Here is a 26803-nt window from a genome sequence, read left to right as displayed (position 1 = left end):
GAGAAAAATAATGCACCGTTTCTGTCTGTGTGTGAATTTAGAGGAGATTCTACAATCAATTCAATTAAAAGCTTACATACTAGACTTGATTTGTTCAAATTTGACCAGATTTAGGTACCATTGAGCAGCTATGACCTTGCCTTGGATCATCTCCTCAGAGGTTTCTGCAAACTGTGGGAAGTTTATATTATACAATTAAAGACATGGTTGGTATTTTTTGGGTGCAATATTTGTAGAGTCATATGAAAATGAAAATGTTTAGGTCAATAAATAAACAAGGCAAAATGGAAAAGGCTATGAAGCAGCATTATAGCATTTAGACTTTCATGTTAAGTGATGAAGTTCAGAAAAAATATAAACAGTTCACAAAATTATCTTAACTGAAAAAGGAGAATAAAAATGTGTGTGTGTGTTTGTGTGTATGTTGTGTGTTGTGTGTTGTGGGGACCTTAGACCTCAGTATCTAATTTATATGCACATAAAAAAAGCAAAAAGCCCAAAATTCAAACATGGGCACAAGGCCCACGATGCACTTCCATTTAACCACAAGTTTTTACATTTTACAAGTCAGAGGGCTGTATTATTACTGCCAGCAAAGCATTATGTTCCAGTGGTAAGCACCAGTGAAGGTGCTGTGTGGAGAATTTATTCATGAACACATCTCAGATTATGATGTGATCTGGCAGATTGTCAATGTCTAGATGTAAAGATCCTTCCCGTCAGTAAAGACACGGTCAAATCGGTCATTTTATATGTGATCATGTATATCGGCGTGTATGTAATAGTGGACACTAAAGGAGGTAAGATTAAAGGTAGAGTCAGTCGTTCTGGAGAAAGATTTGCTATTTGAACTAAACACCCGAATAGATGACACACTACTCCCTTTGTGCTCCTTCAGAAGCTCTGCCCCCCCTCCCACCCCAGAATTCATGGACGCGCATTGACAAGGCAACGACTAAAAGAGAGATATGGCAGAATCCAGAGCGATGCATCAGGTAAAGAGTCACTTCTGCTCTTCTCACAGTTTATCACAAGCAGAAAAATGGTTTCAGTCCATCCATATTCTCTGTAGCCTCCCCCGCTTCTCACTCGACCCGAGTTCATCGTCTTTGTTCACAGAAGCAACCGTCTGTCAGTTTGCAGCTCCTGAAGAACTGAGAGGACAGCGACTGGAAAAAAACTGCCTCGGCCTCATGGGAAGAAATCAACAGTGTTTGTATTCATTGATTCATATTGATACGGACAATAAGTTCATAAAACATATGCAGCAGGATATTTGTGTGGATTAAACAGCTGCCTGCTCAGATTACGCTTCACTAAATGCAACAGAAACAGACTCGCAGCGTAAAGAAAAACGGAGGCTCTCCATGAGACTGTCTCGGATTCAATGTGGATTGATTCATCTGATAAAATGGAAGCTTATCTGTTCCATGAGAATAGGCCACAACCTTTTTCTCTTTGGTTTGCCGGACTTCCCCCACCATTCAGCGGGTACTGGAGATGGGAGACTCATAAAAAAAAAAAATCTGATGACTTCCCCCTGTCCTGTGCCTGAGCATGGACTGCTGACTTGCTGAAATAGTGTTGTGTGGCTCACTCTAAGCCACTATGTTTACACGCCCATTTATAGACTCAGCGCTGTGTATGGACACTGGATTTTCTTTCATTACACACAACAGAGGAGACAGATAGCAGACAGTGAAGTGATACTCGCTGACCAAAAGTGTGCTGGATTAGAATATCTGACTTTACCTTTAAATGAGAAAATGTAATGATAATCAGTTGCAGATGCTAATAAGGGAACAACAAAGTTTCTGGTGATTCTTTGATAGTGAGGTACTTGTGCTAAAAAATCAGAAACAGATCTTTCAGTCTAAGAGAAAGAGGTCAGTTCATTTCAAGTTCACAGTTTTCTTCGGAGCAGGAAAAGTGAGCTATAATAATGAATCATTTTGTGTGTGTGTGTGAAGAGATGCTCAGAGGAGACAGAGATAGACTGATGAATATTCACTACTTCACCCTCAAATGAGGGCTCCGTCTTTCATCAGTGCTAGTGAGGAGTGTTTGTCAGAGCGCTACACCTGGTACTTACGCCTACTCTCATAGATAGCTCTGGACTTCTCATAAAGGTCATAGGGGTCTGGTTTAGCCAGGGCCAAGGCCTCGGAAGCTGAGTCTGGGACTGAGGCCCTGTGAAGATGATGGGTTGGGAAGGGGGCACTGTGGGGGATAATGGGGGCCGACAAGCTGGTCTGAGCGGGGCTGCTCTGGCCCTGCTGGGACTCCCACTGCTCCAGCACCTGTAAAGCACAGCGGCATGAGGGATCAGTATTTCACTACCACTTTATCCACCCCTGACGCTTGGTTTGAGATCGTTAACCACAATGACAGCACTAAAAACTGAAGCAGAGTTTACTTTAATGAGTTTTAAGGCCTAATCTGAATTGACAGCTTGCTAAACCCCACCCTCCCTAGTTACTGTCGCTATGCCTGTCAAGCATACAGTCAATGATAGCAGATTTATAACCCAAACTTCTTAGTAATTGTTGAAACACTTTGGTCTTTGTTTTCAGGCAAAAGTAAAACTAAATCGTGCTTCTCATTTCATGATTTTATCAGTGAATGTGAGCTAGCATAAGCTAATGCTAACTTAGTTGATTGATCTCCTGCCACCCTTTAATGTCATTTATTTTAAAGCTGGAAATCTGTAAAAGTGTCATAAACATGTACATAATAGCTGCATACTGATATATTGCTGAAAGACTGAGACTTAAGCACCCAGGCAAAAAGTCAGCACTGTTGAAAAGCATACATGGATAAACAGCAGAATTATAGTAATGCTTTAATGTTTATACTTTTCGACAGTCTGCTTGACTTTTACAAGAGAAAAGGATTTGAGGATGACTCATAACTGACTGGCTAACATGACGCTAACGTTACCGAATGAAAGTTTGGCTGGAGTTACTGGAGTATAAATTTCCCCAAACCAAATAAAGTGCAGACCTATTTTTAGTCTAATGTTCTAGTTCTGGTATTTTTCTAATTTGTAACCTTACATAGTAATATAAGCTAGTTAGCTAAGGACATGCCCCTTGCCTGTAAACAAAACCCTAGATTATGAAGGTAGGTAGTAAGTTAGCCAAGCATGGTAATGTTTATGTGTTACTTTGGAGCAGATAAACACCAAGTTGAATACATTCATTACACTTTTGCTCATGTAGACCCTTAAAACTCTTTTATTAATAGAAGGTATTGTAGTATTTAGAGCCCCTAAAACACTGTTTCAGTTTATGGAGAAACCCTAAGCTTGACAGGCTTGCTGTGCCTAGTAATAGTTGCTAAGCTATGATTGGATAATCACTGTTCAGGGGGCGGGGTTTAGCAACAGATCAATAAAAGCTAGACAAACAGGAAGCCAGACAGTTAGTGAGGTTAGTAGTTGAAAAAAGCAACACGATTCTAGTCTCTATTTCACATTTAGACCACAGTGTGTACCAAGAATGAGGAAAACATATAGAGGAATGTGATAATTAGATAAATGTGGTCCTATTTTGTGAGGATGATAGCAAATGTGGTACTTTATTGTTGTGAAAAGATGCTAATTTTCAAGTTATGCCCTCATAAAAATGGCCACCGCTACTTTATTTTTACAATTAAGAAGCAAGTGTGCTGACATATTCTATATCAAACCTAATTTGCATAAGTTGCATAAAAAAAACAAACATTTGGAAATGCTGTCAAGTGCTCTAAGTGACACGTGCAGTTTTGACAACACAACTCAGTCAGAGTGTCAGCCTTGATGTGTCAGATAAGCTGAGCTGCTTGAGTCACGGCACAACAGTAAGCAGATAGCCAAGATGACATGTTGACATGTCAGAAAGTGTGAGAGACGGATTCCAGGGGGAACAACAAGCTTTTTTTGAAACTGAGACAGTGAGACTGCCTGCATATGGCATGCTTTAATATTGAGAATTACAGGGCATCTGGTTCAAGATGTGCTGAGAATAATTATCAGCTTCATAAAAGTGCAGAGTCTGAATCAAAAGTGTTTCCACTCTTTGTGGTTTGGTGGTCTCCCATTGATGTGAAGCACGTCTGCACAGGCTGGGCTGCTGAGACGGGGGACCTTGTTAAGTTTAGACTACTGCATCCTGATCCCTCTTTCACTCTCTCACTGTTATTTTCTGTTTGATTAAGGCAGTGGAAGCAAGCCCACTCGCCTTTTTAAGACTGTGTTATTGAATAAAAACACCTGCGCGTGCTCCAACATTAAGAAGCTGTTACCTTCAGTATTGGTTGGATTTGACAGACAAATCTCGATAAGCTCATTTGCAAACAAAACTCTCAGGGGCTGAAGACTGAGCATTCACTCGACTGTAGGTCGATATGACAATCCCCGTTCTTCCCTTATTAGTCAAATATCTCGATATTTCATCCTAAGATCAGCATAAGTCTTCCTGTAACAAATGATACCCAATTAAACTGAGACTGAACTCGGGGTTGCGGGGGGTTTAACAGCTGGGGGACAGGGACAGGGTGGAATGGGCAGCCAACAAATGAACACTGGGGGGTAAAGAGAGAGAGAGGCTCTGCATGCTGTCTGCCACTTTGTGATGTTTAAAGCTTTTTCCCTCAGAGCTAAAGAATTACAATTATTCAGAGAGAGATGGAAGAGATTGATTAAAATCGAGAGGCAACAAAAAGTATGAACAATGGGAGCTATTTAAGGGGGACAAGTGTCAAGGGACAAGGTTTCCTCTGCTGTTAGTTGTGATCTGAAATGGGGACAACAACTGTACCAATGAGCTGGGGTCAGGAGCTGGTCAGAGCAGCGCCAAGAGGACGTCCAGGCATGAAATGGATTACACACATAGCCGCACAAAGACAAACAAAGAAAGATGAGCAGACACACTTGTGTGCAGGCATGTGAGTGTGACAAATGCACATACAGACAAAGTGAATCTGATCTAAGAGGATGTTTGGTGGATAGAGTTTTTAGTGAGCCCAGGGAAAAGCAGATGATACGCAGAGCAGAGTATTTATTGTGGAAGAAGAAGAAGTTGAGTGCAATATGAGGTCTTTTGTATTAATGTGCAAAAACAGAAATAAAGCTAAGATGAAAGATGACCAAGGAGCAAATGTAGTGCAAAAACATGAAAAAAAAGAGAAAACGAATGAAAACAGGATGACTGAAAAATGCTAAAGGCCATACTTAAGTAGTTTGATTACAGACAGATAGCAGCACTAAAGCTGTAGCGTAATTCAAACACACTGAATGTGGACAACCTTGACGGCATTGAGTCACGCTATATAGTAAACTAGGTCTCTACCTCAGTACATTTCAGAATTTAAATAAAGGTTGAATGAATGAATGAATCAGGTCTGAATCATTCTAGTGATGTAATCAGTGCACCACTTAACCTTTTCGCCATCTGTATATGAAAGGCTAGCTGTTGTAAAAGACACAGACATATAGTGCAGTATCAGTATAGTTAGTACAGCGAGGAGGGGGATTAACAGTCTTTTATAGGAGACAAAGTGTGACAAATAAGATTAGAGTCATTCAGAGTCAGACTAGCACAAATGTACACTGCAGCCATTATAGATCTATGTTAATGACTTCAAAACAGAAATTGGCACAGTCCAGGTTTTGGAGGCCGGTGCATGTTACCTGCTTAGGGGTCTTCCAAGGTGAATAGTGACCTGCAATGTTGAGAGAACAAAAAATGATTTAGACTAAAAAAAAAGGATGATAGATGATGTGATATGAGCCAAACCTGGGAGATTTGAGAGTATAATGAAATGAAGAAAGAAAACATTTATAAACTGAAGTGCAGATAAACCAAATGAAAATGAAAATGTGACATGGAATGATTATCTGTAAATGATAGCAAGAACAACAAAAAGCACTCATGAGTTAAACAGAAAGAAAGCAAAAGCAAACAGCAGAAAAAGACAAATCAAACATCTCTGACCTCTCGAACTAATTGTGAAGGCAAACAGAGATGGATGTATTTAGAAACAGCATGTTCTTCTATGAAATGTTTTCATACTGAAATAGTGGATTTTATATGATACATGATAAATTGCCATGAAAAGGCTGATGTTAAAAGCAGCAATTCATCTTTTTGTATCTTCCACATGGAGACCAATCTTAATGAACAAGAAACAATGACTATTATATTGAAGCTGTATTAATAGACTTGTTGGCCACTTGGGGGGGATGAGCTCATCACTGACATATTATCACCACCTATCTTTGATAGTCTAAGTTGATATGGTGACCTTGTCAACAAATGCTTGCCTATTCACATCCAGCAGATCTGCAGCAACATCAGCATTTACTTGAGATTGTGTTTCTGGCCTCCTGGTGAATGTAAGTTCAATATTACCTCCCTTTTAGCTCTGTTTTGCTCTCCACCAATTCTTGAAGGACATGCCTGGGTGTTTAGCTGCTAAATGCTTCACCCAGTCACTAACTTTGTTGTTTGCAGTAGTGTACAGCTGCAGCTCCAAATGAGGTTGATGAGAGAGAGATGACACAAAAAAACACCAAATAAGTCAAAATGACCATCACCATTTCTCATAACCTGAGAGATGCAGTGTATTGTCACAGAGGACTACAGAAACCAGAACATTTTGCATTTTCTCTTAAAAACGATTAATGGCTTTTTAAAAATACTTGAGATGAATTATCGTTGCATCTCTAATGTACAGCTAAAGACATACCTGTTAAGACAGGCTTTTGGTTAACCAGTGTGCAGTGGGTCAGCATTTCTATTTTTTAATTGTGTATTGTGTTTTTTCACTGTATATTGTGTATTCAACTACTACATCATACACTATACCTCCTTTCTTTTTTTGTTTGTTTTATGCCTTGTAAAGCACTTTGTGACTGATTTCTATAAGGAGTGCTGCACAAATCTGATTTACTAAACATGATACATTTTTAATCTAAAAATCGTGAAGCCAAAAAAATACTTTTATACTTTTTGTCTTCAGCAGACCTTCAATCAAATAGCAGCACCCAGTAGAGATGATTTTCTGTACCCATCGTTACCAAAACAGGTATTTGTCAATGTATCAAAGACTTTTCAGGGGCCACAGCAGTGAGAGTGAATAGGTAGTGGGATTTGAGAAAGCTGTGACTTTCACTTAAGTGAGATCAGAATGACTGTACCGGACAATAAAGTGGTTTCAGTTTGTAATAGAGTGCAGCAAGGTAAAGGGCACACGTTTTCCTTTGACTTTCCCATTCATCTTGCTTTGACCTTTAAAAAGGTACACCACACGTTTTCACTGTTTACATCATTGTTCAAGCACTACATTCATAAATCTATCTTGGATGATGAAAGGAAACAATCTGAAAAGCACAAAGGTGGAGACTGACAGACACACATAGACACATGCATACACACACACACAGCCAATGAAGCATATGTTCCACCACTGTTTCTACTGTGAAATTCACAGGCGCGTGTAAAAAGCTGCATGCTCCATCTTCCTGATTAATTTTCTCTCCTTCCTGTCTTTCAAGTGCTGCCACGGTCTCCCCTCTGGGGAACTACGAGCATATGCAAATGGGGGGATCGAATTATGGGGTGACTGCTCGAATTATGCGCCAGCCTTCCTGGCCTCGGCCTGGCACACTCCAATCACACAGTAAAAACATTTGTTTCACTGAGCCGCCAGTGGAATGGGGACAACATGGAAATGAACAAAAACAACACAAAGAAGTCTGGCTATGTTTTTCAGATTGTCAGCTTCTCCCAGTCAAAATAAGCCAAATAAGATTTTTAGAACAATTACAACAGCTTATTTTAGATAACAACACCAGTTTCACTTTCAGCTCATGCTCATGGAGCTATTCTACCAGCCTAAATGCAGCATGATAACTGAGAACAAAGACAATTTGTGCTTTACTTCCAAAAGAAAATCCATCAATAAAAAAAAGGTTTCTGTCCTGAATGCTGAGCCAGTGTGAAGGACACAGCGAGCAAAAGATGCAAGAACAGAGCAGTCTTTGGTTTGGGTGACAGAACCTGAGCTGAGTCGGACAGACAGAAAAGGAGGGGCACGACTAGGCATCGCTGACCAGGGTGATTCGCTGGGTAGAGTCGCTGTTAACTCAGGCGTACCAGACATTTAGTTGAACGTGGGTGTCAGAGTGCCCCGTGGCTAAAAGTTGAGAAGGGGTGAGAGACAGAAAGAGGGTAAAAGGAGCTGACCGTGGTGCTGAAAGCCCATAGACTGAATACTAATCAGACTTGTCAGCTCTGTTGCACCATGCTACATCAACACTGTGGTGTCCAACTTGCACTGAGGTTCGGAGCTAACCGGTGTCTTTTCCTACTGGAAGGGTCATCGTTTTCTGAGGCATGCTAGACCAGTATGACACCAGAAAGGAGGGCAGAATACCTTACTTATTGAAGTTTCTATAATGAGCAGACTAGCTTCCCTAAATCCATAGTGTATAATTGCGTACACTTGTAAATCTGTGCTGAGTGCCACCCCATCCCCACCCCCCATTTCAGCACTGGCACAACTTCAGGAGTCGTACCTTGTTTTCGATTTCTTCCCCAAACTTCAATTAAAGGGGTCTGAACAGGAAAGTGTTAGCAGGGAGGCCTTCAGCTCTCAGGGTGCAGAGTCATGTATTTTCACTGGTTATAATAGTGCCGTCTCAGACTGTGTGGCAGCAAGCCATGAAGCCTTTACAGTGTGACAGCTGGGACAAAAGGGTTAATGTGAAATGATTGTGATTCAGACTTTGAAAATTAGATCAAAAAGATACAGAAGATTCAAAAGAAGGCAATAATTGATCAGGCATGTCTCAAATAGACCCTTCATTAGATTCTTGTGCATCAGAAGAGTGTAAGAACTCCAATCTAAGAGTCCCTTAAGTCCTGAGATGGTATTTGAAAAGGCTATCCATCTTGTGGGAACAAGATATTATCCAATAAATGTATAGTATATGCTTATGCAGCCACTCAAAATAGAGAGATTTGAGTTTTACTTTCTGAAGGTCATACAACAAAACAATTGCTGCTAACACAAAAACATCAAAGGAAACCTTGGCAGCACATTGGACCTAACCGATGGAAGAATTACACTGATTTAGACTATGTCATTGACTTCATCTACAACTGATTACACAGTCCAGGAAGATGTATGAGTGATGTTTATAAAGTAACAACAAAATGGGCTGCAAAGATTAAAAATGGAAATAGGAGTTGAGGTGAATCCTGAGCGCTCAGTAACAGATGGCAAAAACCAATACTGGATTATCAACAGGGTAATATGGGCAACTGCCCCTGGCCCCAGACCCACTGGAGCCCCGCCGGGGATCTGCACTGCTAAAGCACAACATTATTAGAAAATAATTTGATTCATATTAAAGGACCAGTGTGTAGGATTTAGTGGCATCAAGCCAACAAAACTGAATAGCCCTTCAGAACCTACAATGGCTATAAAACTCTCTCGAGCCAATGTTTGGTTTGTCTTTCTGGGCTACTGTAGAAACATAGCAATAGCAGGCTCTGTGTAAGAGGACCTGCTCCCTATGTAGACATAAAGGCCTCATTCTAAGGTAACGAAAACACAACAACTCTTATTTTCAGGTGATTATACAATAATTCAAACATAATTATTAATATTATATTCCATTTCTGTCAAGACTGTTGTGCTAGATGCGGCTAAATTCTACACACTGCACCTTTAACATTGTTTAGGGCAGTTGTACCAAACACATACATGTTCCAAATCAATAACTGATCAAAATGATTAAAAAAAAAAAAAAATTCTGGTCTACACAGGCTCCATTAAACGTCCCTCAAACTCTATATGCACAATAAAAAACAAAAACAGTTTCAACCCACTTTAATAAATCCATTCTGCAAAGGTTATGTTGTAAAATTGTAAAAATGCTCACGTCTCCCAACAATCAAAGCATACTCTTAGCTAAATTTAGCTTTAGCTAAATGTGAATAAAACATTTACTGTGTGGGTGGAGGAAAAAGCAAACACGGATACATACATTTCTCAAAGTGCACACACATCCAACCATTTGACACACATAGGGCTAGATTTGTTCATTTTGTTCATGTTCAACATTTGTTCACCCATACATGAACACAGATCTCTTTAATTTCACAATGAGAGGCTAACACTAGCCCTTCAATTATTTAAATGAGACGTTGATAACAGTAGAATGGAGCGGCGGTGTACGTGAATCTTTCAGCCCTTTATAAATATGTATCTCCATCTCATGAGGGAGCCTGGCAGCTTCGCATAACATCCGCAGCAGAAAACTGATTCTACCCACTTCTATTCGAACACTCATTCCACGTTTGCCTGATGTTCTCAAAAAAGCTGCTTTGTTGTAGCTGTGTGCAAAACAGATTATTTGCAAAGTACACGGTTGAACGTGCATGATACTGAAGCTCAAAACAGCCCAATTCATTTAACCACGCTCATGCAATCACAGCGTAATCACAACACCATATCAACATCCCGTCGAAACCCAAATACGAGTTGATATGTTAAAGAGGCAACCAAGGTTAGCAATTTTACTCCTCCACACACAGGGAAGAGATTCACTGCCTAACTTTTTTCTGTGATTTAATTCTGATGGCAAACACAATCAGCCTTGCTTAACCCCTTCTCCTCTGCTATGATGGGATCTTGGCGTCTTTCCCTTCATGCGCAGGGTCTTGGCTGTCTTCCCGGGGCCGACAGTACTGGATATTGATGCCTGGCGGGCAGTTCCTCCAGGTTTGGAGCGGTACACAGTGGGGACAGAGCTGTAAGTGTGAACATGGCTGACAGTCTGTGGTCTACTGGCAGAAAGCCAAACTCATCACTCTCTCTCTCTCTCCAGCCTCCCTTCTTTCTCTCTTTTGTTTCCAACTATTCTATCTTGCACACACATATACAATGAATCACTGTCTAGTTACACACCGATTCCCAGGAAGGTTGGAGGAGGCTCAGTGAATCAAACCCTCCCTAATTTCTTTCTCTACAAAAGACCTTCACATGTGATCTGCATATACTTTAAAAGTGGCTTCTGGTCATCTGTGCATGCATGAGCAATCTAAAGAGAAAGGTCAAATCAAGTATGTAAAATGTACCCAGGATAGTACTAGAAAAGGGAGTTTATGTAACGTGGAGGTTTCTGTGCAGACGGCTGCCTTGGGATGTGTGCGAAGAAGTTCAAGAAAGCCTAAATGTCTGCCTGCCTGTCGCGTAGGTGTGCATGTGAACCTGTGTGAATCAAACCATGTGGCTCAGCATTTGTGTCGAGTGTGTGGGTGGGCATCAGGGAGGTAGAATGCAGCATGTTAGTGGAAACTTAATGGCTGTGCGTACATGTGAATGAGTTGAAATTCTCCACAGCTAATAACAGCCCCGTGCCTCTGATGGTGTGGCAATGAGGACACAGCCTGTTAATGGTCTAGATAGCCACTAATGAGGCTGTCGGCCACACACACACACACACACACACACACACACACACACACACACACACACACACGCAAACACATGCTGGCACAATAATTACTGGTGATGAGAGACAGAGTGCCCATTTGTTGGGCAAAAACGGCTTGGGAGTCAAACTCAAATTTAAGGGATATCATAACTATATTATGCATGTGGGCTCTTTCAAGGTGATGACGCTTAATTGACTGAATGGTTTGATCGTAAATTGGTTCATTTGTGGACGGTGAAGTGGCGGTCAGCTTAGCTATGAGGTCGTCACACATGCTAGGGGGAACATAAAAAACCTGTTTGGGAATGCAAACACTTTCCCAAGTTATTAACAGATGCACATATACAGAAATTCATTGTCTATCTCATTCTCTAACACACAAACACACACATAAAAAAATCTAATTGGAAGAAAATTAAACTGGAAGAAAAGACAGAGGCTAGATCGACCAAATGGTCAGATTGCTATACAGGAAGCAATAAGCTAGCAAATAAAGCAATAAAAGCCCTTTCAGGACATTTTTCTAATATCCTTATTTATTTACACTGAATTATAATGAAGATATATGGAAAGGATAACTAATATGTTTGTTAATACTGTAGATACATAAGCAGTAAGTTAGCTGTATACATATAGCTATTAAAGTGGGACAATTTTTGTGTTTACTTTCTTTTGGACTCAAAGACTAGCAAACTGGCTAGCAAACAGTTGCCTATTTAAATACCCAGCAAAATCACAGTGTTTCTTTTTTGGTGACCAATGACCTAAAGTTCAATATTTACTCTCCTTTTGGCTCTATTCTTGCTCTCCCATCCTACATAATGCTGTCTGCTATGTGGTACTGGGTAGGTAGCGATGGTAGATTGGGTTGCAGTTTTCAAAAACAGCTGCCTGCTGTGTCGGAAATGCCACTGATGAAAGTGGCAAGCATCAACTGAAAAAGTCAAATTTGGGTCCGGTAAACGAAAGCAATGAGCTGAGTGAAACAAGTATTCATGTGATGCACTGAATATAAAAATATCGATTGTAACTGCTGTAAAGCTTAATTAAAAAGCTTTAGAAAGATTACGTTGCTTGCCCTAATTATACAGCACATTATAATAAGGACTCTCTGTTTCCTGGATGTCTACATGGCATGACTCAAATATAGATCTGCCACAATTATGATGATAAGATAGAAGTAAAAAAAAAAAGAGAATTTTGAAATTTTAAAAGTGCTCTTTATATCTTCAGTGCATTGTAAAAAATATCTTTTACACTTTAGTGCATATGCAATCACAGCAAACATAGCCCGTCAAAGGTTTTCTTTATGTTTGACTGATGATAAACAATTTGCTTTTTGCATCTGTTTTTTCACTTAGCCTGCAGCACATTTATAACAATCTCTGAAGTCTCTGCTCTGTTTGCTCTGAAAGTGAAAGAGCAGGTCTCCAGATTTCTGTCTCCTGTATCTGATGCTGTGGTGCAGAATGTAAAAAGCTGCATCAAGCTGTCACTCTTCCTGATGATGGTCCCTTTTGTTAATAATGATCATACCTACACCTCAGAATGAATGTCGCAATGATGTATTGATGCTAAAAATTGACATATACGCTCTGCAATACAGAAAAAACTCTGTCTCTCTCTGCACTCTTTGGCTTTTTACTGTGTCCATGACAACCCCAACAAAGACTGTAGCACACTGGCTACCTCTGTTTTTAATTCTCACTCTGTAGTTGTACTATCTTCATTTCATTATTTCTCTGCCCTCTCCTTTCTGTTTCTAAATCTCTTTTGTCCAACTTCCCCCTCCTTCCTGTCTCTGTACACTGTGGGACCAAAACGCTGTGATAAAAACAGGAGGAGGTGTGTGTGTGTTTGTTAGAAAGACCTGTAATTATTGATGAAGCCTCAATCTGTGAACCTTCTCCGCCTTGCCAGTCATTTGTGGTCTCTGATACTGGACATTAGGAGGGTGTCGTCATAGCAACGGCACCATAAAATAACCATAACAATACCATTTGATTCTGGATGTGGGAGAATGTGAAATACGTGGGAGATCGTAGGCGTAAATGCTGTCAGTCCAATCTCTTCTTGACTAGCGTGTGTGTGTTCAAACTGAGACCAGATGCCAAGAGGCGTACGTCTACACGATAAAGGGGCAGACATAAAAAAAAAATCAGTCATGTAGAAATATGCACACTTTTAAACTTGATGCTCATTCAATCCTTTGCTTCAGATTGTGTTTTGAGCAAAAGTGATGAGCTGTGTGCTCGCTCCTGAACTGGAAAATATTTAGAGAGAGTGTGTGTGTCAGACATACGCGCATGACAGCTGTTTGGTGATGGATGTTAGCCGGTTGCCTCTCTTTTTATTACACTGGCTAGTGGTGCAAACCCCAGCGAAACAGCCAGTTCAATTAGATCGTGAAGCCATAGCTCAGTGGTCGCTGAAGGAGCCGGCCAAATTGTGGTGCGTTAAGAGGCAGCATGGTGACAGTTCTATTACGATGGGTAACAGCTCGCCTAAACACTTAGACGCTAGCTTCCCTGAGGAAGTTAGGTGGCTAACGAGAATCAACAGCACCTCAGATCTCACAGTAGGTGCTGGGATACAGTTTGTACTATACAGATAGTGCAGGACAGCAGGTTCAAAGGAAAGAAAGAACAAACGTCTGCACAGTTTGTTCTTAGATTATGTGCAGAAATACAAATGTTAACCATCACATTACATTAAATTAGATATTACATCAGTTTTCATGGTAGATTCAACGATGAAATGTGTGTAGCAGCATGTAACTGTACATAAACTCATTTCACTTAGACTTTGCCACTCTGTCATGTATGCCGTGCCTGTCTAAATGGCAATAAAGTCTTTCGAATCTTGAAATGAAACTGATCAAATGTGAATACTGATTTTAAAGTCACATTGATTTTCATTGTAGATTAGCCACAAAGCAACTTCACGGTCAGAACTAACTCTGCTGAAATAAATAAATAAATGATCACAGCTTATTGCCATGGGGTTACACATGGACCATTCAGGTACTTGTAGGGTACAGGTAGCTATTAAGTTGATTATTTTCTTAATTAATTAGATTGTTCAGTCAACCATGAAGCACAACATTGTGACCGGAGACCTTTGGTGTATGTCTGAATCTATCTCCCCTCACTTCCTGTCTTCTCTCTACTCTTACATGTCTGCCATAAAGATGTAAAAAAATGCCCAAAAAATATATTAAAGTAGAAACATGCTCATCACCAAGTATCTTCTTGCAACCACTTGTCATAAGCTGCATGTCTATAAATTGTGCACACTTTGATTGTAGATTGATTTTCCTTCTCAAATAGTGTCATTTGACTAATTTTAATACCCTCACAGAAGCAAAACTATAATATTTTCCAAGAAAGAAGCAAATCATTCAAACACATGGACACACATTTGAGCATCAGAATTATTATGTTCTTCTCATACCCATACTAATGACTCACTATGTTCATTTGGCAAACCCTTCTGGGGATCCTGACTTCAAGTTGAGATCTAACTTTTAAATCTTAGCATAAAAACAGCATCTGAACTTGCAGTCGAATAAAGCTAACGTCACAAGAGTCTTACAATAATAACATCATCTCTTCCAGATTAAATATCCAGATATATGTGGTCTGCTTTGTCCCACTTCTCCTTGTTTATCTCCATCACAAAGAAAGTGACCATTTTGTCCCAGGTGGGCCTCAAGTCTCATCTTAACGAGCTTAATGTCTGGCAGTGTTTTGGTGGTTACATGTCAGAAATCTTTCCAAGGATCTACAATGTTCACAATCTTAGCCAACAGGGATATTTGGCGTTCTGGCACCATGTCTCAGTGTTACTCATTTCAACACATATGTGTGCCATATGCAGTCATGCTACTGTAAGAACAGGCTGGGTGGCACTGATGTTTTTTTCCCACCTCTAGCACCCACAGCTTGTCATGTCACAGGAAATCAACACAAACAGATGCGACAGAGCACCCTGACGTATTGTTGTGTAGTGGAGCTAAGCCATATCCAGATTTAGGAATAATGAGATGAAAAATAGCATGTAAATAAGGCTGCCATTTTCTCTATGGGCCAACAGGCATCACACAGGAGCACTTGTTTCGACCTTCTAAAGCTCTGCCTTGAGTGAGGAACCCGGACAGATGGCGGGAGCGCTTCGCTGTTAGCTTCCTTTCCAGATGGGAGAGCGTGTTTTTATGTTTGTGTGTGTGGAGTGCTTTGACAGATTTGGGATTTTTGAGGTGGTGGTTCAAAACGTCTGACCCCCTCGTCCTCAATTTTCATTCCTATAAGCTAATAGCTTTCCTCTGATTCTCCTCTTCCTGTTTGTTGGCTCTCTGCTCACTCACAGAGACACGGGCAGCCTAATAAAGAAATAAATGTCAATAAATCTATTCAGAGGACACCGCTGACCTTTGTGGAGTCTCAGTGGTGTCTGTGGCACTAAGCAGTTGGCATTATGATTGGTATGTGACATTACACAACACCAAGAGGCAAAATACAAAACTAGGAATCAGTTTCACACAAAAGCAACAACAGTATTTAAATTTCCTGTCCAGCTGGTTGAGTTTGGAGCTTGCACCATGAATTGCTGTGAGTACTGAAGTTCAAGTGCTAGCATAGGATGCCAGGATAAATAAAGGACGAGTGAGCTCAGAGAGGGGAATCATCTAACAACAAGGTTCCAGAGACAAATCCTATCTGCTTTGTTGATGAAGAGCTGCTTTTCCTGTTTCTAGATTTAATTAAAATCTAACGTTTTAATCTTCAACGTCTGAGCTTTGGCTGAGTCATTGCTGACAAATGCACTACCTCCACAATTCAATGAGAAGGCAAGCTTGCAGGCAGATCAGAGCAGGCTTACACACAATGTATACTGTGGCATTTAGGAAAGGCATGACCATGAATCTTTCCTCTTCTCCTTTGAATGCCAAAGACATCGCCATCACCATCGCCATCGCCATCAGATCTGTCCAAGTTTTCTGCCATTTTCGAGGAGGGTGAAAGCAGATGTTTCTACACACTTCACAATCTCCTCCCAACATAACGCATACACACACTCTCACTGAGAAGAAAACAGTCGGCTACCTGTTGATTCTGCAAATAACCCTGTGTGTGGCAGAGTGCAGTGCATAATTATGATTGTCGGAGTGCAACACATTTTGAAAAACAGAGGGTAGAAAGCACTTCAGAGCCATTTGCAGTCTACCAGTATTTTGTGGAAAGACTGTGCTACTTTTGACACGCTTTAATTTAGGGGGCTTTTATTTGTAGCTGAAAAAACAAGGTAAAATTTGCCAATTTGCCATAAATATGAAACTCACATGGTTAAAAAAAAAAGTAATAAAAAAAGCAACTTTAAAAATAATTCTGCACAGCAAAAGGCATGCACTTAACTTAATTTAATTTGTTGACCACTAGGATAAATGGTTTAGTGTGCAGAGTGGAGTGTCATCCATTAAAAAAAAAAAGTATTTATTACATTTTTAAACAAGGGGAATAGCACAAATGCAGCAAGTCAAACTATACACCATAAATTGTAGGTATTATCATATAAGCTTAGTTCCATGAGTGATAATTGATCCAGAAAATGGGAAGGGGCCCTTATGTGTCACTCAGGAACAGACAGGAAACTGAACCCCTTAACAAGTCTAAAGAATAGGCCACACAACTAAATTGATTTATTTCATATGTCTTATCTTCTCTAGTTTGATATAGTTAAAAACATGAACAATCCAAAGCTTGTGAGAAGTGGGTACAAAAGATTTTCATTTCAGCAGGATTAATCGTCTTTGCTAGCAAGGTGAGTCTTAAAAAGTTGGACCTTTGTAAAATGAGAGTGATGAATAATTTTGCATTCTTAAAGCCCAGGTTTGCCACCGATAGAAGATGTATGCACTCCGTTAAGAGCTTTTATCTAGAGCTCTTCAGTAATTTCCTCCCAAAGGTCACTCTCCCAGCCTGAAGGGAAATGCAGTTTGTAAATGTCCCATCTTTAAAACGGTGATGAATGGTCAGTTAGCAACAGAGGTGGAAAGTAACGAATTACATTTACTCACGTTACTGTAATTGAGTAGCTTTTTTGTGTATTTGTACTTTTTAAAGTAGTTTTAAAAATATGTACTTTTACTTTTACTTAAGTATGTTTTGTGTGAAGTATTGTACTTCGCTACATTTTAAATCACATCCGTTACTGAGTAAAAAATGTTGGCAATGTTTTTAAAGCAAAGAGTATCGTACAGAATCATTAACCAGCATAATACAATGACTTAACATTCATGCAGCCTGTTACACCTGGCAGCTAGCTCTCATAGCGACATATAAACTCTAACACAACACAACAAACTCTAAAAGAAATGTCCGTTAGACGTTGTGCTGTCATCTGTCTCACTCTTCGTGTAGGACGAGGCATTGAGCATGATGCGTTCACATGTAAAGGACAGCGTCGGAAATGAGAGAATTTAGCGAAAGCTGCACAGGGTTTGGTCTTCTTTGGGTCATTTAAAGAAAAGTTATTGCTCTTGTGACTTTGACCCGTAGTGATTCATAGATATGTAGTATGACTGTTGGTTTACAACAGGGTGATTGTAGGACTAGGATCAGAGCTTTAGAGGGGCTCAGCTCCTAATGAGAATTTGACATTCAATGCCCTGCAAGTGTTTTAAAACCCCCAATAATCATTCATTGTTTCCCACACAATATTTAGAGACTATGGAGGGTTTATCATTTATTTTTAGGGGTGCTAAGATCAAATTTAGGGGTGTTAGAAAATAAAAAAAAAAAAAAGTCTAAAATCGCTCCGAGTTTACAGAATCCACAATTATGCCACCTTCAATTTAATGGTTGTGTTATTTGAAAATGTTTTATGGGATGGTCTTCACTAAAATGACACATATCTCCATAAATGTTTTAAATGTTGTGTGTCGACATATTTTGTCATTGAAGCTGAATTTGTAAATGTATACCTTTATCTTTAATTAAAACAACTAGTTAGAGATTTATGAGCCATCACTTTGTCCTACAGCCGCCCCCCCACCCACCCACCCCCGTTATAAAAGTAACTAAGTAACTTTTACTCAAAGTATTTTTTTAACAAGCTACTTTTTACTTTTACTTGAGTATATTTTTAGACCAGTACTTTTACTTGTACTCAAGTAAAATTTCTTCAAAGTAGTGGTACTTTTACTTGAGTCAAATATTTCAGTACTCTTTCCACCTCTGGTTAGCAAAGCGGTTAGTTAGCAACAGTATGGCTAATGAAAATCTACTCACCCTACATGGTCTGTAATGGATTTAGTTTTTGGGGGAGAAATTATGGCAATAAAGTCTGAAGCTGTGGTTGGTTCTGAACATGTATGTGAGATCCTGTTTAAGGTAAACCTGAGTGTCACCGGGTGGAGAAAGGCCCATTTGAGTTCAGGAGAGGAGCATAGGTGGTGTTTAACTTACCTGAACGCCACTCTGCTACATAGAAACAGAAGATGTTTCAGAGATAATAGTCATTGTGTGTCAGAGGACTAGCCTGTCTGTGAAACTAGTGAAGTCTGACCATAAAAATACAAGGTGGTTGGCAATCTTTCCGTTTTGTTCGTACAGAGCAACAGGCATTATCAAATATGGACTTGTCCTCCAGAGTAAGACCCTCTGTGCCTTCTGAGATGCCTCTCACACTTGCTGCCCAGCTGCTTGAGTTGAGTAGCCACTGTGGATTCCAGCTTGGTTACATGGATACTGTGGTCAGTGGACACCTGCTCCAGCTCTTGTGTAGTTTCCCCCTGGGGGTCAATTCTCTATTATTGAGTCAACCCAGCTCTTCAGCTCCTGTTTAATGGTACTATACAAATCACCATTGGCATACCCTTATACCTTAACCCTCAGTAGTGAGGCACGGTCAGGTTTTAGTAGCTGTTTGTGGTCTACTATCCTGGAGTCTATTCTACAAGTTTACTGCATTTTATATGTAAAACCTACCAAAGTATTAATTTATCTCAGGTTAAAAGTTGTCCAACGAACACTTAACAGTAAAATTAGGCACAACTGTACAGAATATAGGTCATCAAATTTGTTGGAGCACAGGGAGACACATCCTACCTCCTAAACATACCAGAGGTCACCCCATGGAGCCCCATGGAGCGGCATCTACTTAAGTGAAGTGAAGTAAAGCTGTTTTTTCTCGCCCCAAGTACAGACAAGAGGAACTTGAGCACTTGAAGTTGTGCATCAGTCAGCTGTTGTTGTGCACTGCGGGACTATAAAACATTCTTTGGACTAGACCACACACACACAGACACACTCTGCTACAACAGTAAAAGGTGACAGAGATGAATAGGCAGACAGATACGCAGCTAGACAGACGTATATGGCGGGAGGATTCAAGCGTGTTTGCTGAGCCAGCAATTTTCCACGCCATCCCTACCTGCAGCTATTGGTCTTACCTGTTCCGCCTCTCTGAACCACCAAGCAGGTCTCAGCTCCCACGGCACACTCCTTGAGGAGTTCCACCACCTGGCTATGTGTGAATCCCTGCACAGGCTGCTTGTTAATCTCCACTATCAGGTCGCCCTCGCACAGGCCTGGACAGCCTTGAGGTTCCAGGACTTGCTTGACTCGCTGGCCCGTGGCACTGTCCGCGATCGTGAAGCCGAAACCATCCATACCCTTCACCATGGTCAGGGTCAGCAGCTCCCCCTGTGTTGCCCCTGATGACGCCATAGAGATGCTGTCAGGGGGCGTTGTGCCGGTGGTGGGAGGAAGCGAGCCGTCTAAGTGGGTGTCACCGGGGTGAGGGGGGAGCAGCTGCTGCTGGGCGTTAACCTGGTCCTGACTGGGGTCCGTCACAAAGCGTGCTGTGCGGGAAATGTAGTCCAGATAATTGTCATAGCCCGTCCTGCCATTCACCATGATGGGCCGCTGTTCCATAATGCCCAGTGGGGAAATGATGGTGGTAGTGGTGGTGGTATTGTTGGCATTGGCAGCCTCCTCTGGGTCGTAGGGCAACGGGTAGCCGCGGCACAAGACGAGCGTCACACTTTGGCCGATGGGCACCGACTGGAAGAGTTTGACCACATCTGCGTGGGTGGTACCCAGGACGCACACATCATTGATGTAGACAATGACATCACCTGCAGCAGTGAGACAGGGACAGATAGAAAGATAATGGTCAGGTGTAATGGCTGTAGCACTGGAGTTAAATGAACCTTCATGTTTCCCTTACAGAAGTATCTCACTTAAAATTTGTAATGCAAATTACACAAAATCCAGCCCTACAATAAACTTGCTATATAGTATGTTTTGTGCTTCAGTCCATTTATCTAAACAGAGGTTAGTTTGGTATTTAAGTCATTAAGACTAAATGAAAGGGAGGGAGGAATGGGAGGAATGAAATAATCCCTGATAAAGGTCCATGACCGGAATCAAATCAGGTATGTGGTGATTATATGGCTTTCTTTCTGAACCACTAAGCTACACAGATGCCCTACGGTAGACAGAGATGTTAATGAAATATCACTGTTTATTTAATATTAATGCTTTTAACAGGCCATCCCACCAACCCAAAAGACCACTGTAACTTAACTTGCAAGCCAACAGTGTGATAGATCCAAGCCAGTGACTGTGCTATGATTGGAAAGGATTAAACATGACATGACAAAGCACAGTTGGAAAGATGACGATATAATAATACGTGTGGGTGGATCGGGGATAAAGGAGAAACTGTTCAAAAACTGTATAATAAACATAATTCCCTGCTGGAAAAACCTTATGGGATGTGTAGTTAAAATGCTAACACATTAATTATTGTTAAAATTACAAAGACTTCCAATTATAATATAACAGCAATTGCAAGATGGAAGACACTCTAGATACTAGAATACAGACAGAAAAAGCCCTGGTACATTAATTACTTCTTTAGAGTGGCGGACTAAAGAGACCCTCAACGAGAGCTAGAAAAACTAGTGAAACAGCGACTAGCCTTTAAGAGATGTCAGGGCTTCGAGTCTTTACAGCTGTTATAATACTCAATCAGCTGTACAGTTCATCAGCACTAGTCTCTCCCTGCATTGCCCTCACAGCCATAAACCATTTCTGCAGATAAAAGTACCACTGATACTATCTTATCTTCCTTTCAAGTGTAAAACAGGGCAGATGACAAGTGGCTAAAATATTTGCCTTCTATGGGGCCAAGTGCTGTTATTCACTGCCTGTAATAGACTACAGTGCAGATAAAACCCAGCTGGCAATTAAATGTTCCCACACAAAAGTGCTCCACATCCAGGCTTATCTTTGTCTCAAAAAATATGACTAAATATAGCGTTTTTGTGCTGCACTGTGCTGGCACCAAGCAGGTTTTTGAAACACTGGGCAACACAAGGCACAATCCATATTAAAGTCTGACAAACAGCATTACCTACATAATAATGAAAACAATTATTTTCTAATTGCAGGCGTAATTGTCAGGCTTATTAGAGAGAGGGCAGGGTGAGTGTTGCCGAGAGAGATAAAGTGACTAACAAAGACGCTTTGTGATTAATAAGCAAAGCATGTGCTTAGTGATTGGCCCTCACCTTGCTAACCACTAGTTTCATCCTGCCCAATTCTCTTTAAACGTGAGTGGGAGACTGTTATACACTAATGGTTGGGTCAATGACATTTTTCTAAAACAACATGGCAATTCATATTGATTTCCTGGATTGACTGGTGAAGTGGATTCGGGCCCCCTGACCCTTTTGAGTGACAGCAGCTGAGGTAAGTGGGAGTTAAGATATCACCGAAATATTGTCTCTCTCTCTCTCTCTCTCTCTCTCTCTCTCTCATTGTACACTGTGTTGCGGACAGACACTTTCTAAGTTTTAACGCTTCGCCAGTATTGACAGAGCAAGTTCACACCTTGGGACAACGTGACATGAGGGACTTTTTAATTAATCTGGGTAAACGCAGGCGACATTTGCCTTGAGCACCGTTGTCAGAATCAATAGTTGAGCACACTGGCAGAAAACAAATGATGGTGTCGTGACCTGGTAGCCCTCGCTGTGCCCGCAGATCTCCTTCTTTATAACCAGGGAGGAAATGCAACAAGACAGAGAGCATCAACTTGTTTTAAACCAAAATAAAAAGCTATCAACTACGTACCAAGGTTTTTTGACTTTTGCCTTTGAAACGTCTGCCACCAGCCCAACACAATGGAGGTAAATTTAATAAACTTTACATCTGAAATACTCAACAGCAACACCTATTTCAACAAAGGCTTCTGACCCTTCAAAAAGATCCACATTTTAACCCTACATTTTAGGTGTAATTTTTAAAAATGATGTGATCACCGTAACTTCAGTCTAGCTTACGGATATCTGAAAAATCAGTGATTATATATATAAAAAAATTAAAATTGCTACATGGAGAGACACCGCAGGGGCTGAAAATATAAATATGTATTTTTGTAATTTGGGTGAATTGATGCTTTATACAGTAAACACATGGTTACAACAAAGGTAAGCATACACTGTACCTTAAGGACACTGAGATAAACACACACACTCATGGCCACCCAACAGCCCACTCTCCATTCATCATAAAGCCTCCTGCATGTCTCCTTTATATTCTACATCACACTGACCTTAACTATAAACACCACACTCACTGAGACCAAGGCCCCGCATGTCCAGCTGATTCATTTTTAACTGTCCCATCCTTGTATATTCTTAATGACATATTTATCCATGGGTAATGCTGTGTTCAAGAGTCTGTCGATATAACGAGAGGTCCTGGAGGTCCTGCTGAGACAAGGCCGTGATAATGGAGCAGTTTAGAGTCTCAGCGGGGAGCCAGGATTTGTCAGAAACTTTTGCTTGTGACTGCATGTTAGTGTGCAGCTCAGGCCACATAGGGTCACATGTAGAGCAAAGCGTGCTATGACCTTGTCAGACTTGCGGGTGTGTTTAGAATAATAATATTGTCTGAAGATTTTGCAGACAAGACATGAGGCTAATAAAGACCTTAAACATGAGAAATATAAACAACATTTGAGAGATGTCATTAAGCCTAAAGCTAAGCTAATCTTTATGTTGGTGATTTTGATTTAAATAGCCTATTGGTGCCTCTTCTGTGAAAAGTGTGCATGCTATATAGATGGAGTTCAGCAGAAAAACCTTTTGATGCTAAATGAGGGTTGCAGCAGTTACTCTACCCAATTTAAAACTAACAAACCCTCTTGACTTTGCATTAAACGTTGCCTCTGGCGTCCGAATCAAGCCTCACTACTTCAGCTAATGTAACTCATAGTAACACACACACAGAGAAAACCACACAAATGTCACATATTTTATAGCTAAAAATCTAAAATAAATTTCAAAGCAATTCCCCCCCCCCCCTCCATTTTACAAAATCACATTAAAAATCTTGCCTGGACAAATCTGCACTATATGTGGTCTTGCAGTTATAAATCAGACATCTTGAAAAAACTTGTTTAATAAGTGCTTGAACATGCTTTCTCTGGCTCTGTAATCACACAGAGAGCCAGGAGGGGTCAAGAGGAGAAAAAGACAAATCAAATCTGGAATTAGGAATTTCACACCTCTGCAGGCCTGGGTTTCCTACGTGTGGGCTCTGTGATCGAGCTAGCTCTGCTATTGCCGAAGTAGGACACAAAGTCTGGGGAGGCGAGATGAGGGGGATGGACAGTAGATGGTGAGAGAGGGAGAGAAAGAGAGATGAGCTGAGTGGAGGAAGTGTAGGAGAGGAGAGGTGGGATTGTAGAGAAGTGGGAGGGACCTCTAATTTATTTGTGAGGAGAGAATACATGAAAAAGAGAGGGGAATTCTGAAATAAAGTGGGAGGAGGGGATGAAAAGACAGAGGCCTAAAAGGCTTTATATGCAGTGTTGTCAGGACAAGCATTATGAGTCATCTGGGGAGCTATTTTGGACTGCTGCACCTACACATTTATTTAACTACACTTTAATAGAACAACATGGAAGAGTACCACCATTACTACAGAGGAAACTCCCAGACCAACTTTCTTCATGTGTGATAAATCACCAGTATAAGCTCCATATCTGCTCCAGTGTACACAAATAGAAACATTATTGCATGAGGAGGACAGTGACAAAACCTGCTACTTATATTCCCTTGACCTTTAGTGCAGCTGGTTTGTACGTATGTGCTGGAGTTTCAACCCCCATGTGGCCGTAGTCAGGAGTTACGGTGCTCATGAAGTCCACATCATGATTAATGGACCAACAAAACTCTGCAGATGGTGCACACATAGGTGTACACACACGTACATGTACTGTAGGGGGACAATGCATGCTTAGCGACATGCAAACAATTCAGTAGTATTGGGATATTGCACTTGTAGCCATTCTATCATGAGGAAGGGGTAACACATATTCCTGTGTGCTGCATACAAATCTTTGTATGAATTTGCCTGCACAAAAGAGTGAGTTTGAAAACTTGCATTCAAGGATTCGGCTAGCATTTTTCTATATTTTTCTTTTAGTCAACACATCTCATATGCAGAGCCAAACCAACAATGATCTGATCACTGATGTTTTTTTAATAGTTTATGGACAACAACAGGGTTATACAGAGGAATACGATATATCAGACTTTGGATACAAGCACAATACTTGCAAGCAGGGTGATCTCATTGTTGGTTTGTTGAGACTAAAAACAAACATAGAAAATTGCCAGTCGCATATATGTTGATAAATGTTAAACATCAGAGAAAAAAAACATATAATTGGTATGTGGACATTTACAAGGATCTCTGAGATTCTATAGAAATTGTGTATTTGTTGTACTGATGCTTTGATTTAAGTCTAAATGTATGATTCTGTAATGAGTGTGTTTCTGTTATGCCTTTCAGGTTTGTGAATGTTATAAAATGACTGCGTGCTCTCATGCGGCTGTGTGTTGATGATTTCATGCCGACCTCTTTTGTAAAAGATATAATGTATTCCTGGTTAAATAAAGGTGTTTTTGTTTGTAAGGGTGACTCAGTTTGACAGGCTGTGTTTCACCCATGCCTGAAGGTTACCTGTGGCCATCTTTCCATCAGCTGCGGCAGGCCCATCAGGGATAACGCTCTTAACCTGGAGGAATTCGTCGGGCTCGTCGCCCCCAATTATAGTGAACCCAAAGCCCATGTTGCTCTTTTGGAGTGATGTGGACAAGAAACTGCCTTTCAGCTGAGTGGGGTCCCGCGTGAACAGCGGCTTCTCTGTTAAAGACACATAAATATGCAAATTACCCAAACATAAATACTATGTATCCATCTTAGCAAAGGTTTGAAGGACCTCAAAGCTGGTGCGGGGCAGTGCTCACAGGGTGGGGGCATGGGGAAAGCTTATCCAATGAGATATGGGTGTAGCCACAGGAAAACTGGCGAGAATAGGGTGGGGCTGTGGTGCTGAAAGATGCAGGTGTGGTACAGACATACAAAAACCATCATCCATCGTCTCCTCCCGTGCTGGGATATGGTGGACAGAAGGGGTACAGAGAGCATCAGTGGTGCAGTTCTTCAGTCCCATCCCAAAGCTATCAAGGAAGCGGCAAAATTCGGCAAAAATGACATGCTGTCAATCAGGGATCAGTTCCAAGAGAGGATGTTGGGAGGGCGAAAGAGGGGCTGGGAGATTTATGAAAAGGGGAGAGCTGGGACATTTCTGGAGGAGGAGAGCCTGTTGTAGGAATGAGCTTAGTCACACTTAACCAAGTCCCCTATCTTTTCACCTAGGAAGGAGATGCGGCTAGTGGGCTAGTTTACATCCTTTGTTTTCCATCACTGGTCCAGACATAGACTGAGTGATTACACTCTTTGCCTGCTTATGCCAAGCGTTAAGACATGTCATGGTACACGCTCGTCACACAAATCCTTCAACTGCCTTAAGGGAAAAGCTGGCTTGCGAGCTAGCATGCTTACAGTAAGTCAAATGAGCGCAGGCAGCCATGAGAACGACAGTCAGCCTTCTTTTTGCTTCTCTCTTGGCCTACTTACTGACAAGGTGCCACAGGGAGAAGGGGCTACAGACAGGCTGCTCTAGCACCACAGTGCAGGCGGAGGTGTGAAGTGGCTGCTGTTGCTGTTGTTGCTGTTGTTGCTGGTGGTGGGGGCACATATTCATCCGCCGCGTCAGAACACGGCGGAGCGGGGAGACGTCGGCGGAGGAGCATGTAGCGTACGCAGCAGCCCTGCGACCTGTAGTTGGCGAGCGGGAGAGGTCACCAAGGCTGTGGCTGCGTTCTGGCGTCGGGCCCATCTGGGCAAGGGGTGATCTGGGAAGGGTGGCAAAGGGGCTGGCATCCCC

At 41.2% G+C, this 26803-nt stretch overlaps 1 protein-coding gene across 1 annotated transcript in view; it reads right to left on the bottom strand.

Annotated features, from left to right (window-relative positions):
• magi2a (membrane associated guanylate kinase, WW and PDZ domain containing 2a) overlaps window positions 1–26803 on the bottom strand; it is a 228452-nt gene that overhangs the window by 22006 nt on the left and 179643 nt on the right. The window contains exons 9-12 of the mRNA XM_053343945.1: window positions 25534–25716; window positions 19941–20627; window positions 5672–5703; window positions 2093–2300 (exon numbers count right to left, since the gene is read on the bottom strand). Of these exons, the coding sequence (XP_053199920.1) occupies window positions 2093–2300; window positions 5672–5703; window positions 19941–20627; window positions 25534–25716 (1110 nt within the window). The remainder of the gene's footprint in view (window positions 1–2092; window positions 2301–5671; window positions 5704–19940; window positions 20628–25533; window positions 25717–26803) is intronic.

This window comes from Scomber japonicus, chromosome 23 (genome assembly GCF_027409825.1).
Source record: "Scomber japonicus isolate fScoJap1 chromosome 23, fScoJap1.pri, whole genome shotgun sequence".
NCBI lineage: Eukaryota > Metazoa > Chordata > Actinopteri > Scombriformes > Scombridae > Scomber > Scomber japonicus.
Note: the sequence above shows the minus strand (reverse complement) of the source record. Positions and strands in the feature narration are given on the sequence as shown.